This window comes from Bradysia coprophila, unplaced genomic scaffold (assembly GCF_014529535.1).
Source record: "Bradysia coprophila strain Holo2 unplaced genomic scaffold, BU_Bcop_v1 contig_373, whole genome shotgun sequence".
In the NCBI taxonomy this organism is placed as follows: domain Eukaryota; kingdom Metazoa; phylum Arthropoda; class Insecta; order Diptera; family Sciaridae; genus Bradysia; species Bradysia coprophila.
In genome coordinates, this window is record NW_023503632.1 from 899,129 (window position 1) to 913,625 (window position 14,497).

Below are 14,497 nucleotides of genomic sequence, written 5' to 3' on the forward strand. Positions count from 1 at the left end.
ACTATTTGTAACTATATTTTCATTGTCGCTCCTAACATATCTCATGATCGTTGTTCCTTTATTTGACACAAAGTCCACACACCATGTGGAATACGTGTGCATGGAGTAACAGCGATGGCTAAGACATTTTTACGTTCGATTTGTTTTTACTGATTCGTTGGACTTGTTGAGTATATTGCAATTCTTTTTTGTACAACATATTCATCTTGATTTTCGAAAAAGAAACTGTTCTTCTCCTGCTTTGATAATCGGTCGAAGTAAGGTTGGCAGAAATGCACCACCAGTTTGAATAATTAATTTCCTCGTTTGATTTAATCCATCGCATCGGCCAAATCTTCTTAATATTTTTTTGAACTTCTTCAATTTTATTATTTCGCTCCTCTTTAACGGGATGTTTCCCTTCAAAGTATTGTAAATGCATTCGTCTATAGTTTTAATGAAATCTAGATCGCATTGTGAAATTATTTGCTGACGGAGTTTTGGCTTTGACGTTTGCACAAGTTTCAAGATAGGGAGATGCTTCTTTACGGATGCCATTTTAAATTGTAACTGTGGGAATGTTATCAGAGGCGGTGTTGTTATAGGTATTTTTGATGACCTTGGAGAAAGGAGAAGGGGAGTATGGTTGATGACTTATAATACGGATTTTCCGTTAGAAATCATTTTTTAACGTGTTACATCGTGTTTCTGCGGTTTATAACGTTTTTGGGTTTGAACTATTTTTATCGGTTGTCACAACTCCTTTTTTATGGATTTTTTGTAGGTCTCGATTCGTTTGAAATACGTATTTAAATTATCATTATAGAGTTGCTATATATTGTGCGGATACTTGTCGATTAATAAAAAAAGCTTTTTTTTATTTCATTTAATCATTTTATTTATCCAATTCTCCTTATTCCATACACTTGCATTATACCAATGTTTTGATTAAAGTTGGACTTCTTTTTTCATAAATTTCAGCCACAATGTTGTTGATAAAAGTTACTGGACCGCGGCGATACGCTGTCAATGTACAATTACAATCGTACACCCCAAACTCATCAAAAACAAACATACAATCATATGGACAATGTTCTATGTTTTCTATATCCTTATATTTGGACATATCATAGAAATTTTCGAGTTTTTCGCACAGTTTAGGATTAGCTGAATGTAAAATGTCCAAAAGCTGTTCCATCACTACTTTCAAGTCCATTCGTCTCCAGTTATGTTTGAAATTGGTTGTTACTTCCTCGTACGAACAAAATGATTGTACTTGCTCTACAATACACGGAACTGGATAATATGCGTTGACGATTTCACAAGCAATCTCTCTTGGGTATACGAAAATAATACGTGTACAGTAACATCTGGAATTACCACGGCAGTCGTCAAAATGACCGGCAATCGGCACACCATATTGCTTCGAATCAGAAAGAAAATCTCTCCATCTATCATTGATATCATCGTATTTCCTTCTGTACATTGACTTTTCACTCCGCTCCTCTAACGAATCTTCGAATTTTTTAGTAGATTTTCAATACTTGTTTCATAGTTTATTGTTCTCCAGTTTTTTTCAACATACTTTATTATTTCCACACGTTCAACATCACCGAGCACTTCACTTATACTCTTCATACTCCTCCAAATACTCCTCCTGCTCCTCCAAATACTCCTCCAAATACTCATCTCATACTATTGGACTCACCGAATAATAAATTATACTGAGCAACATTAGTAACGAAATTACTTTAATCATCTAGTAACACTGTCATACATCGAGTATTGTATTCCATATAGCTGACACACATACACCCTTGATTGAAAAATCAATATCGGATCGATATATCTCAAATCAATATCGAGGGTGCCGGTCTCTTTCTTCACACATCTTAATTTTAATATTGCAGAAGGGTGAAGTTTTTCTGTCGTAAAAATGAATAAAGTGATATGACCATTGCTTTTTCGAGTGATTGAGAACTTTATCATAAAATTTTATTTCGTCTAAATCATACTAGATCTTTTGTTTGTAACAAGAGGGGTGGATGGTCTATTTTGATTGGTTGAAACAACTCTCCTTTCTGGATTTTCACGGTATATAAACGATGCACTCTAAGGCTGCTGATTATTGAGTATTAGAAGTAGGTATGGAAAAATAGTTCCCAAAATGGATAATATCACGTGTATAAGTGAAGTGCTCGGTGATGTTGAACGTGTGGAAATAATAAAGTATGTTGAAAAAAACTGGAGAACAATAAACTATGAAACAAGTATTGAAAATCTACTAAAAAATTCGAAGATTCGTTAGAGGAGCGGAGTGAAAAGTCAATGTACAGAAGGAAATACGATGATATCAATGATAGATGGAGAGATTTTCTTTCTGATTCGAAGCAATATGGTGTGCCGATTGCCGGTCATTTTGACGACTGCCGTGGTAATTCCAGATGTTACTGTACACGTATTATTTTCGTATACCCAAGAGAGATTGCTTGTGAAATCGTCAACGCATATTATCCAGTTCCGTGTATTGTAGAGCAAGTACAATCATTTTGTTCGTACGAGGAAGTAACAACCAATTTCAAACATAACTGGAGACGAATGGACTTGAAAGTAGTGATGGAACAGCTTTTGGACATTTTACATTCAGCTAATCCTAAACTGTGCGAAAAACTCGAAAATTTCTATGATATGTCCAAATATAAGGATATAGAAAACATAGAACATTGTCCATATGATTGTATGTTTGTTTTTGATGAGTTTGGGGTGTACGATTGTAATTGTACATTGACAGCGTATCGCCGCGGTCCAGTAACTTTTATCAACAACATTGTGGCTGAAATTTATGAAAAAAGAAGTCCAACTTTAATCAAAACATTGGTATAATGCAAGTGTATGGAATAAGGAGAATTGGATAAATAAAATGATTAAATGAAATAAAAAAAAGCTTTTTTTATTAATCGACAAGTATCCGCACAATATATAGCAACTCTATAATGATAATTTAAATACGTATTTCAAACGAATCGAGACCTACAAAAAATCCATAAAAAAGGAGTTGTGACAACCGATAAAAATAGTTCAAACCCAAAAACGTTATAAACCGCAGAAACACGATGTAACACGTTAAAAAATGATTTCTAACGGAAAATCCGTATTATAAGTCATCAACCATACTCCCCTTCTCCTTTCTCCAAGGTCATCAAAAATACCTATAACAACACCGCCTCTGATAACATTCCCACAGTTACAATTTAAAATGGCATCCGTAAAGAAGCATCTCCCTATCTTGAAACTTGTGCAAACGTCAAAGCCAAAACTCCGTCAGCAAATAATTTCACAATGCGATCTAGATTTCATTAAAACTATAGACGAATGCATTTACAATACTTTGAAGGGAAACATCCCGTTAAAGAGGAGCGAAATAATAAAATTGAAGAAGTTCAAAAAAATATTAAGAAGATTTGGCCGATGCGATGGATTAAATCAAACGAGGAAATTAATTATTCAAACTGGTGGTGCATTTCTGCCAACCTTACTTCGACCGATTATCAAAGCAGGAGAAGAACAGTTTCTTTTTCGAAAATCAAGATGAATATGTTGTACAAAAAAGAATTGCAATATACTCAACAAGTCCAACGAATCAGTAAAAACAAATCGAACGTAAAAATGTCTTAGCCATCGCTGTTACTCCATGCACACGTATTCCACATGGTGTGTGGACTTTGTGTCAAATAAAGGAACAACGATCATGAGATATGTTAGGAGCGACAATGAAAATATAGTTACAAATAGTACGAATTCAGTTAGAATTCTGCTACTGAAGAGAGAGGTCCTAGTGCTAAAATATAATAAGCATGTATTCACATTGCACGATTTGTCAGCGCAATTTCACCACTGGTTACAATTTGAGACGACATATGGAGACCATACACAAAAATCAGGAAGATAGTGAAAAAAACGAAATGGAAAACATCAGTGAAAGTGATGGAGTAAGTGACACTGAAGAACAGAGCGAGACAAGCGAAAACGAGGAATCAAACGAAAGTTCCGATGAAAGTGAAGATAGCGAAAACTATACGTATGACGAGGTGCGAGCAATTTTGCGCTATGCATTAAAATCAAGTGAGAGTTAAAAAGTTCAGTTTTATTCGTTTTCCACCAGACTGAGTCGAACAGCTAACTAGGAAAGAAGTAAAAATCATTCAGTATGAACTCAGAACCAAAACCAATTTTGAAAGTAAAATCAACATTTGTGAAAAATAAAATGAAAAAGACAAAGCTTCAATGTCCATGCATCCGCTTCATTTTAACAATAATGAAAAATAAGAAACAAAGTACAGGTGTTTCTACAACGAGCGTCACCGATCGAGTTGCAGCTGAAGTAGATAAGAAAACAAGATTAGAGTCTACTCTCAAAGTGACTAAAAAGTCGCGTGTTATTCGCTTGCCAAAAATTGGATGCACTGTACCATTTCTCATGAGTTTATTCAACGATCTATCAACCACAAGTACAGTGCGTATGGATACGAGCGAGATAGCAAGAGCAGTAAATGTTATTTTAAAAGTCAAAAGGGACTTGGATGGCGGCAAACCGTGGACTGGAAAAATGGATATTGCAGAAAACTTATACTTGAAGCTGTACAAGTCAGGCCTAGTTGTATATCATAAGAAATAAACTATTTTCAATTATTCACTGTAATCCGTACAACTCTGCCTGGAAATAAATGTATCAAAAATAAATCTTGTGTTTTTTTAGTTTCCTGGGAATCTATAACTTTATTTAATAAAATTTCTTCTGTTTCTCGTCATACTCTACCCGCTTGTGCTCGTCATTCACTCCAACTCCTCCTACTCCTCATCCACTTCTCCTGCTTCTCATACACTCCTCCTGCTCCTACTGCTCCTCATCCACTCCTACTGCTCCTCATCCACTCCTCCTGCTCCTCATTCACTTCTCTTGCTCCTCATCCACTCCTACTACTCCTCATTCACTTCTCTTGCTCCTCATCCACTCCTACTACCCCTCATTCACTCCTCCTGCTCCTCATTAACTCCTACTGCTCCTCCTCATCCACTCATCCTGCTCCTCATCCACTCCTCCTGCTCATCATTCACTCCTCTTGCTCCTCATCCACTCCTTTTGCTCCTCATTCACACCTCTTGCTCCTCATCCACTCCTCCTACTCCTCATCCACTCCTCCTGCAAATTTCTGGCATTTAAGAAACAAAATTTAGAACTTAAGAGAAAAAATTTGAAGAAAAAAATGATGAGTTTTGTTCGCACCAGATATTTTTAAGAAAAATTTTTAAGAATTTTTGTATTTGAAAAATAAAATATAAAATAAATATTGTGTGTGTGTGGTTTTATAAAAAAAAAAAAAAATGTTTTATTTCAAATGAAGAGGGGATGTGACGAGAAAATGGTATAAAACTCTTGTTTTCTCTCTCCGTTGATTCAGTTGTGTTTAGGATTTACTCTAACAAAGACAGACCGGAATGGCTGAAAGTTTGAAAAATTTGTACCATGAGCGTGGTTTATTACGAGAGAAAAAAGTGAAAATTGGAACAGAGTTTACCGAATATCTGACAATCGGTATTGATCCTGTTTCGTTGCAACCAATGATACGAATTTGCAACGCCGATGGATCTACTACAACACATGTATCGTTCACTGCACCTAATTTTGGTTCATTTATAATGCACCTTCGGCAAAAATTGGAAGCTGAAGACGAGTGGGTATGGGACTCCTCAGGCGACCCTGGTGTGACTGTAGAGTCGGTATCGACCGATTTTTGCTACCTGAAATCCAAATCTGGTGAAAAAGTGACTATTTCCATCGAAGCGGCCCATCAAGTTGCGTATAACAAAACTGACGAAATATACCAAAGCTCCAGAGAGTATGTTTACGACTACGTAACTTATAAACCAGCAATCAAAAAACATTTCATCAATGCATACCGGAAACATTTTGAGGAAAATTTCAAGCAAGTAAAAAATTGTGCTAAATTGTCCAAATATTTAGGACTTGAATAACTACTGTAAACAATTTCTAAGAACAAAAATGAATAAATAAAAAAAATTTGGTTCCAATAAAAAACATTTTTTAATTTCGTACGAAAAGTCTTTCACTCAGTTCGTTTTCCATTTTCGCTGATTAAATAAATTTCTTCTTGCCACTTTAAAAAAATGTTTTTCGAATGTAATGAACGCCCTCATTTAAACGCACTCATTCGAGTGCACCCATTTTCGATGACATTTACGAAATGCTAATACTGTCACAGCTGTCATGGTACATTTTGAACATAACCAAACACTTACTATTCGCGCTACTGCAACCCTGAGACTTATTTCTTTCTTGAAAAAAATTCACCAGGTACCGGACTAAGCTGAGCCTATATCATTTCACTTTTTCAATCAATGATCAATATATTGCTGTATTGCTGAGTCTCAAGATCAAAATAAACGTTTAAAAAATGAGTACCTTCTATCCGCTTGGTTGAATATTTGGTCATATGACATCGGTGGTCAATTTTATCTACAAGCTTATCGCATGTATAGCACATTTTTTTCCCGCATTTATGATCCCAGCTGTATGGGGAAAAACATTTGTAGCAGTTTCTTACTTGATTACATACGGTCTTTGAATCTTTTTGAGGCTTTAGGTGATTTTCAAAACATTCATCCCCATAGAATGAACGATTACAACTGGTACATGGAATTAAGCGTACATTTACAGAACATCTTGGTTTTGTAAAACATCGCTGACAAGCATATTTACAGGCGTGAGATGAAATATGATTAGTATGTGAGTAACAATCAGGACATATATATTGAGCCCCCTGACAACCACGGACTGTGCGCATTGTTGTATAATGATTCTGATGCAACAATATACATAAAGTTTGCTTTCCATTATATGTTTTTTCATAAAACATTGGCTTTTTGGATCTCGGTCCATAAATAACTATTTGGTAATTTGGGAGAATGTCTTGAAATTTTCTAACGTCATCAAATGAACACCCTGACCGATGTATCTTGACCCCCGCTTTTTCACACATTGCTTCGGCTTCTATTTTCAAGTTGGCAAATCTACGTTGATATTTTCTGTAATGCGTATGTTTTCGCGTTTTCTTAGACTGAAGTGAAAATTCAGCGTAAGCTCTCGCTATCACGAGAGAAAAAGGAAGACAATAACCGGTTCTATATTTATCATATCTTTTACTTTTAGGAATCTTGTATTTCATGAAGCTAGCCTTTTTTAAAATAAAGTCTGAATTTGTTTGCCCGAAAGATCGAACTATTCTCCCCGCCCCATGAGGTAATTTAAAATGGTCAAAAACAGCTTCGAGATACCCGTTAAGAAAGAACTCTTTGTTGCTCCCGTAAACCTGCATGAGACGCCCGAATATCAGATCTGGAGATAATTGATCGGCCCTGACGACCCCCATGAAAATAGGATTCTCATCGAAACAATTGTTTCTAAATGACAACGAAACTCTATCGCCTGGGTTTATAGTATCCTTATCATCATTCTTAAAGTATTCGATAATGTCACTTAATAAATTACGAACCCATATTTCAGCGACAAAGCCTTTACACGGTTCAAATATTTCCAAAGAATAGGACTTGCCGGTCAAGTTGAATTTTTTGTAAACGCGCCGACTCTCGCCTACAACTTTAAATAATGCTCTATGACCACATCCTACCTGATCGATTTCAATTTCGTTGCCGGTGGGATGGATACGTTCAAGCTCTCCGCGTACTGCCAAATCCTCAGTAGCCAAATCACCTACCTCAATCCGGTCCGGTTGCATTACACAATCATCAACTGGGTTCTCGGTTGTCAAATCCCGTTGATCACTCAGGTCCATTTGCAATAAAACAGCATTCACGAGTTCTTCATTTTCAATTCGCTCGGAGTCCGCAGTAAGCATTCGCTCAATATCATTGATGAATTCCAATTCATCGTTAGTATAATCCCGAGGCTCATCATGGTTTAATTCACTTAAGAAGTGAACTATCTGCTCAACGTCGTCTCGGGTTCCAGTACTAGATGGCTCTGGATCACGGATACTCGTCAGATATTCATTTTCGACTCTCTCGGCTACTTCACTCAGGATATCATCTTCACCATCAGACATAAACCAATTATTTTCCATTTCTTTGACTTGGGTTGATTTCGCAACAGAAACTTTCACACACGTCTATTACTGATTTTCAGTGTTAAATTTTTTTAAACTTTTTTCGCAACAGGACTTTTATCGTACAAAATTTAATAAGATTTTGACTTTCACGCGTACATCTGATACGAACTAGATCTTGAATCCCGCGAAACACTGCTTATATACAGTGAACGGCTAAACTTGAGAGGAGGGAGTAAAGCCAATCAGAATAGTCGAATTGCAATGGTTACCCTTATTTTAGCTCAATAATGAGGGTGAAACATTGTGAATAGAAGAATGATTATTTATGTATGGACGCTAGGACATTAATTTTACACGCGTGAATGAATGGGGGTCAAAATATGTTTTTGATGAGAAAACTCTTAATGAGTTGATTATTCAATAAAACTATTATCGTAAACAATCACATTTTTGACACCTCAATAATGAGGTCGGTACATTAATTTTACACGCGTGAATGAGAAAACTCTTAATGAGTTGATTCAATAAAACTATTATCGTAAACAATCACATTTTTTTGACACCTCAAACACGTGAACGTTTTTATTACATACACGTGCGCATTTTCTATCGTGGGAAAAAAATAGAAAAAGTGTACCAAAAAAGACGACACATCTACTGCTATTTACATTAGCGAAATCTTACATCACTCAATGTAAAAGCAGAGAGATGAAAAGTTGGCGACTGGGACGTCGCTACGACAGATAGAGTGGATAGAGGTAACATTTGGGCCATTTCTATAGAACGAATAAAATGTCAAAAATGGCCGTCAATTTCCAAAAATTGGTTGATTGTTTACAAAAAAAAAATTTGACTGCAATGATTCGAGCTACAAATTATGGTAATAGTTTTCCTACAGTATCAAAACTAACGTACAACAATTCATTGTCGAGCTAATTTCATATTGACGGAGATATATGCGTTCGAAAATTGGTCTACAAAAGGGCACTTTTGAAAGGAAGAATTCGTACATAATACCGAATCTGATTCTTACAAAAATTATTTTACGTTCATTCTCAAGTTACACGCATCACGTTAGCACTTTATTTCGTTGAAATTGGTTGTGTTGAAAATAATTTAAAATGTGTTGCACTCTATGGTTGCCCTTCAAGTATAGGTTTGTTCCAAGGCCATATGAATTGTCAAATTTCATACACAGAACCATAACCTCAATAATATTTCTGTGTAAATAGTGTAGGCGACGTTGCTGCGGATGAAATGGTCGTTGTTCGGGTTGTCAAAGTTTGTGTTTACAGTTACTTGGAACTATCCTATACAAAATCTTTGACAAGCCTGTTGTGAGCCGTCAGTTACACAGCAAACCTCAAATTATTTTAGGCGCGTTATTTACAAAACGGTTTGACAGAAGTGCTTTCATTTGAATGTGCACAAAGTTTTTGTTTGAGTTACCCATTTTCGACCGTTAGACCCTGACTTTGAGTCAAGGAAATAAATTAGTGTCGAAGCAATCATTATTAGGGATCTTTAAGATGACATCATTAAAGTGGCCTCACAGTCATCCGTTTTCATTTTGTTTTGCCTGCGTGCGTGACAGTTGTCATTTCAAATGACATGCTCTGTTGTATGAAATGCCCCAACTGTCATGTAAACGAAGGCAAAACGGATATGACTGCGAATTCAGAGTTAGTTTCAATATATTAGCATAATGCCTTATTGAATGTATGCCATCTCATAATTGAGAAGTGGATAAATGCAATGAATACTCTATAGGTATGCGATCTAATGTCAATTGTATGGAGCGGAGTAAATAGCGATTTCATATAAACAAACTCACCTCTCAATGATTTTATTAAAATTGTTGTATTGCTTGGTCAGTAATTCAATATTGACGAAATCATGTCCGGAGCGAGAGCGGAGGACTTGACGCAGTCTAACTTCCAAAAAAATAACGAAGAAATTTTTTTGAGACGCGGCAACTATATATAGGCGAGAATTTAAGTTTCTTTCCTTTGGCCTGTATCACCACAAATCCTATTCTATCTTATTCGTGCTTCACATACGAGCAAAACGAGCTATCACTCGACTATGTAACTTTAAAATTGCCGGAGATACATCGTTTTGAAGTTGGTCATTTTGATAGAAAATGCTCCAAATTAATGTTTTCCAAACAATCAAAATCTTTCAACTTACTCTGTATGTTTCTATCTATCTATCTGTCTGTCTATCTATCGACGGTCGATCTCGGAAACTAGTCAGCCAATCTCCATGAAATTTTGCAGGAACCTCAGGGTGGGCATAAAAATGAAAATGTGATACGCCATTACCCCAGGAAAAACCAGAATTTTTGTTTTATTGGCCTCGAAGTGGTTTCTGAGTGTGGTTTTCGAGGGTCGGGAACGCGTTTTCGGCTGTAGCTTAGCTGTATTGAAACCTACAGAGGCGTGCGACCCATCAAATGAAAGGTATTCGTAACACGATTCGAACAAAAAAATAATTAAAAAAATCGGGGCAGGTTCGTTTGAAATTTTACCAAAAAATCTGCGTCGCAAAGTGGCAGATGTTCAGGAACAGACCTGCAATAGTTATTTACGTATCGATTGAGTAGGCCGAAAGAGTTACGTATTAAGTTTTGTATGCTTGCTAAGAGGACCGAAAGTAAAGAAATGTCAATTCAAGGGGCGAAAGCGAAAGCTTTCGCCCCGCGAATTGACAGCTTTACTTTCGGTCCTCTTAGCAAACATACAAAAAAATTTATCTGCCACTTTGTGACGCAGATTTTTTTTGGTAAAATTTTGGTTGTTTCCAGTCAAATTTTTTTTTGTAAAAATTATTTGGCAGATGATGAGAAAACCTAAGCCAGCTTGTTTGAACTAATTGGGTGTAAAATTTAATTTTTGCGTAACGAAGCTGAAAGCGTCAACTCTAGCGATATCATTCATTTTAGAAATTGTATTTCAAAGACTGCGTCACACTTTTCTCGAAGAGATTTTTGTTGGGATGTTGTATTGACCAAAATTTTCTCTCTCACATAAAGCGTTTTTGAATCTCTCACATCCGACAATTGACAATAAATGAATTGTCACTACAACCAAAATGTCCGTTTTGACTCGTGGGATTACGAAACTCGCCTTCGGCTCGTCGTGCAAGCGTCCCACAAGTCAAAACTCTACATGCAGGTACGCAATGTACTATAATCTCATATTATTTAACCTCCTTTAATCCTCCTCTCAAAACAGATGCATCCAACAGATCCAACACCTTAAAAAAGATAAGCGTCGCTAAGCTTATACCTGGGAAGTGGATAATGGAAAGAATTTGTTCGTTGTTTGTTTTAAAATGTTTTTCTCGCTTTAGTGAGTGAGGAAGATAAGTTTTCTTTCATTTTTGTGTTTATGTAATGTAATAGGGTTCCCATTCGTCCTCTTTTTAGATTCGTCTCGTTCTTCTTTTTTACAAACATTCTAAGAACATCACTTTTTTGAAGAAGACGTCCTCTTTGTCCTCTTTTTTTCAGGTCTTTTTCTTTTTTAAGTAAATTTGATGCAGCTCATACCTAAAGAACAAAAAATTTTCGCTGCGCGGCATTAACTAATAATCTTCGTTGTTAGATAAAATCTGAAAGGTAATACAACGAACTCTTGATCACAAAATTTTTTTAGCTCGCTCCACTCGTATTCTTTACCACCTCATTCTTTCATACATTAAATTAAAAGTTAGTCATTTTACAAGAACAGTCTAGCATTGTGTGAGATACCAAAGATCACGCAAGGATAAGGTAAAACGAAGTCTGTATTCAGGTAATATGAAGTGGATGCTATCACTGAGAAGAAATTCAAAAGAATATCAGGAAGATTTCAGTGCATATTGCACAGAACATTTTTGATTTTTTTTTGTTTGCAGCATGAACTGTGGTGTAAATTACACAATAGTTGCACATAGTTGCACAGTCGCTGTAATTCCGCGTCAGAAATTTTCCTCCTCTTTTTTGAATGTGAAGGCGTCCTCTTTTTGTCCTCTTTTTTGATGCCAAAATGTCCTCTTTTTCAAAATTGAAAAATGGGAACCCTACATTTATCCACTTCCCAATTATGACATTCTAAACAACGTCGACGAAAACACAATAAATCAAATGGAAAATTTGGTTCAATCTAAGAACAGCTGATTTTCACCGGTGAAACTAAAACAGAACCGTTACCTATATACGATTAGATTAGTTAAAACATTCAAATTTTGATTGGTGTCGATAGCTGCTAATTAGCCGTTCGAAAACTTCCGCCCTTTTTGGCTTGATCAAAAATCGATTGCACAACCCTAGCATTTTGCAATGACCATGTTTAAAGACATTTTTTTAAACTTGGTTATTACAAAATGGTGTTCGCTGTAGTTCATTCAAAGTAATTTTGCTCAGGACGTTACGCTGCACGCTGTTATGCTATTTTTATTTTTGTAAAAAATTTATTGTAAAGACCGTCTTGTCAGCATGGACAACAGTTTTCGGAAAAGCTTTAAGCAGGACATCCCTGCCGGCAATAGCACTACAACATCGTAAGGAAAAGAAGAAAAAAATTGAGGTTAGTCCGACTGCCTATTTTTGATTTCTCTCTCGTTTCAGCGATGACGACATTATTGCGCATACGGACGACTGCGTTGCGGATATGTCGGATATAATCGAAGAAATGCGTGTGCTAATGGACGAATTGGACAAAGACGGCATAGAAGCACTGTTAGACTTGGAACGCGATGTCGATCGTATAGAAGATGAGCCCAAGACAATTGACCATGTTATGGATTTGCGTGCAAAGTTTTTTAAACCAACACCAAGAGAAATGATAGACAGACGTATTGCTCCGCTTCTCGCCAGAGCTCCAGAACCCACTATCACAGGTGAGTCGACTGAGAAGAATCGAGTCGTGGGCTGAATTGTCGATATGGCATCAAGATTTCACACAAAATTTTCCTTCTCTTTTGCACTTGAGGCGAAAAACATTTAAGTTTGAATGCTATGGGAGCCCAAGTCAATTTTTGCGTTTCTAATAATTTCAGAGAGGGAAACCACGGAAGACTATGACGACTTTTGGGGTGATATTTTCGATGGAATTAGCGATGATGTTCCATCAGAAAGAAACAGCCACTCAGAATTGTCTGGATGCAATGGGCACCGTCCCCCGATAATAAATCTTGAAGTACCACTTACTGAGGATCCTATCGGTAACTCTGCTCGATCTAATGCACCAGAGCAATTCGACGATCTCAACACAACCACGGGTGTCACCACAACAGGTGTCACTACAACTGGTGGCACTACAACCAGTCAATAATTATCCGGCATACTCTGAATCTATTAACAAAAATATTTCGTGTTAGAAACGCAATGACTTGTGTATTTTGGTTATGTTTACGTGATTTTTAATAAATAAAAGATTTTCTAACCTTCACAAACGGCAATATTATCCCCACTATTTTCTACTGAGCAACTCTGAGGGTGAAAAAAGACTTCTTTGTACCTCTCCACCAAACTATCATAAAGTCACTAAAGTCTCGAAACATCACAAACAGTAACGAAAAGTCATGGAAAGTAGCGGAAAATGACGTCGCGAAAAGTCATTACAATTCGGCCATATCCGGAATGTCCCGGATTCACAAAGTCGAGGTTCTGACCGTCTTTTTTCGAGCCAGTTTTCCCCTCTGTAATACAACAACAGGAAGTGAGCGAACATCGTCATTTCATTAGGTCGATTTTGTTCATCGGTGGATCAGATCTCATGAATTTGATGGAAGAATCAAAAACTTTCGAAAATCTGTTCAAATCGTTAGGTCGATATTGATCCCAAAACATTTACTACTCGTCGATTCAAACCAAAATTTCCAAAATCGGTTCAGCATGGCTCAAAATACATTTCTGTATTTTCCGTTTTTTGCCGACATTTCACAAAATCGGTCATAGGTAACGCCAAGTCGAGACATATATCATGCCCGCACGTTAGTTAGCGGGCGTGACGCAAGTCCACTACCAAAAATATTTTAACAAAAATTTTTTGAGGACGGCGGAGCATATTTACAGCAACTTTTTGACTTCTTCTCCCCCTTAACTCCAACTACCCCCAAACTAGGATATCGGGAATCTTCGAATCTATACGAGTTCAACGAGCTATCACACGTTACTGCAGCTTCAAAATTGGTCGATATATTGAACTTCGAAATATTGATGTTTGTTTGAAAATAAGCAAAATTTCATATTTTCAGATAACTCAAATTGCCTACGTTAGTTAGTTAGTTAGTTAGTTAGTTCCTATGAAAAAGGACGATTTCGTAACTCCTAAACGTTTCTTACGATTTTCCTGAAATTTTGGTTATAGGTCAATCTCGGGCCCTAG

General features: G+C 36.6%; 1 protein-coding gene across 1 annotated transcript; it reads left to right on the plus strand.

The window, feature by feature from the left end:
- The first annotated feature begins 12,491 nt into the window (after positions 1 to 12,491).
- On the plus strand, positions 12,492 to 13,568 carry LOC119082009. The gene is made up of 3 exons (XM_037191326.1): positions 12,492 to 12,668; positions 12,736 to 13,007; positions 13,167 to 13,568. Exons 1-3 carry the CDS (start codon positions 12,604 to 12,606, stop codon positions 13,439 to 13,441), a joined length of 612 nt encoding a protein of 203 aa, XP_037047221.1. The 5' UTR covers positions 12,492 to 12,603; the 3' UTR covers positions 13,442 to 13,568.
- Positions 13,569 to 14,497: the final 929 nt, after the last annotated feature.

Coding starts and splice junctions, on each gene's coding strand:
- LOC119082009 (XM_037191326.1), top strand. CDS start 12,604: ATGGACAACAGTTTTCGGAAAAGCTTTAAGCAGGACATCCCTGCCGGC. Junction 12,669..12,735: donor GGCAATAGCACTACAACATC/GTAAGGAAAAGA, acceptor CTCTCGTTTCAG/CGATGACGACATTATTGCGC. Junction 13,008..13,166: donor TCCAGAACCCACTATCACAG/GTGAGTCGACTG, acceptor TAATAATTTCAG/AGAGGGAAACCACGGAAGAC.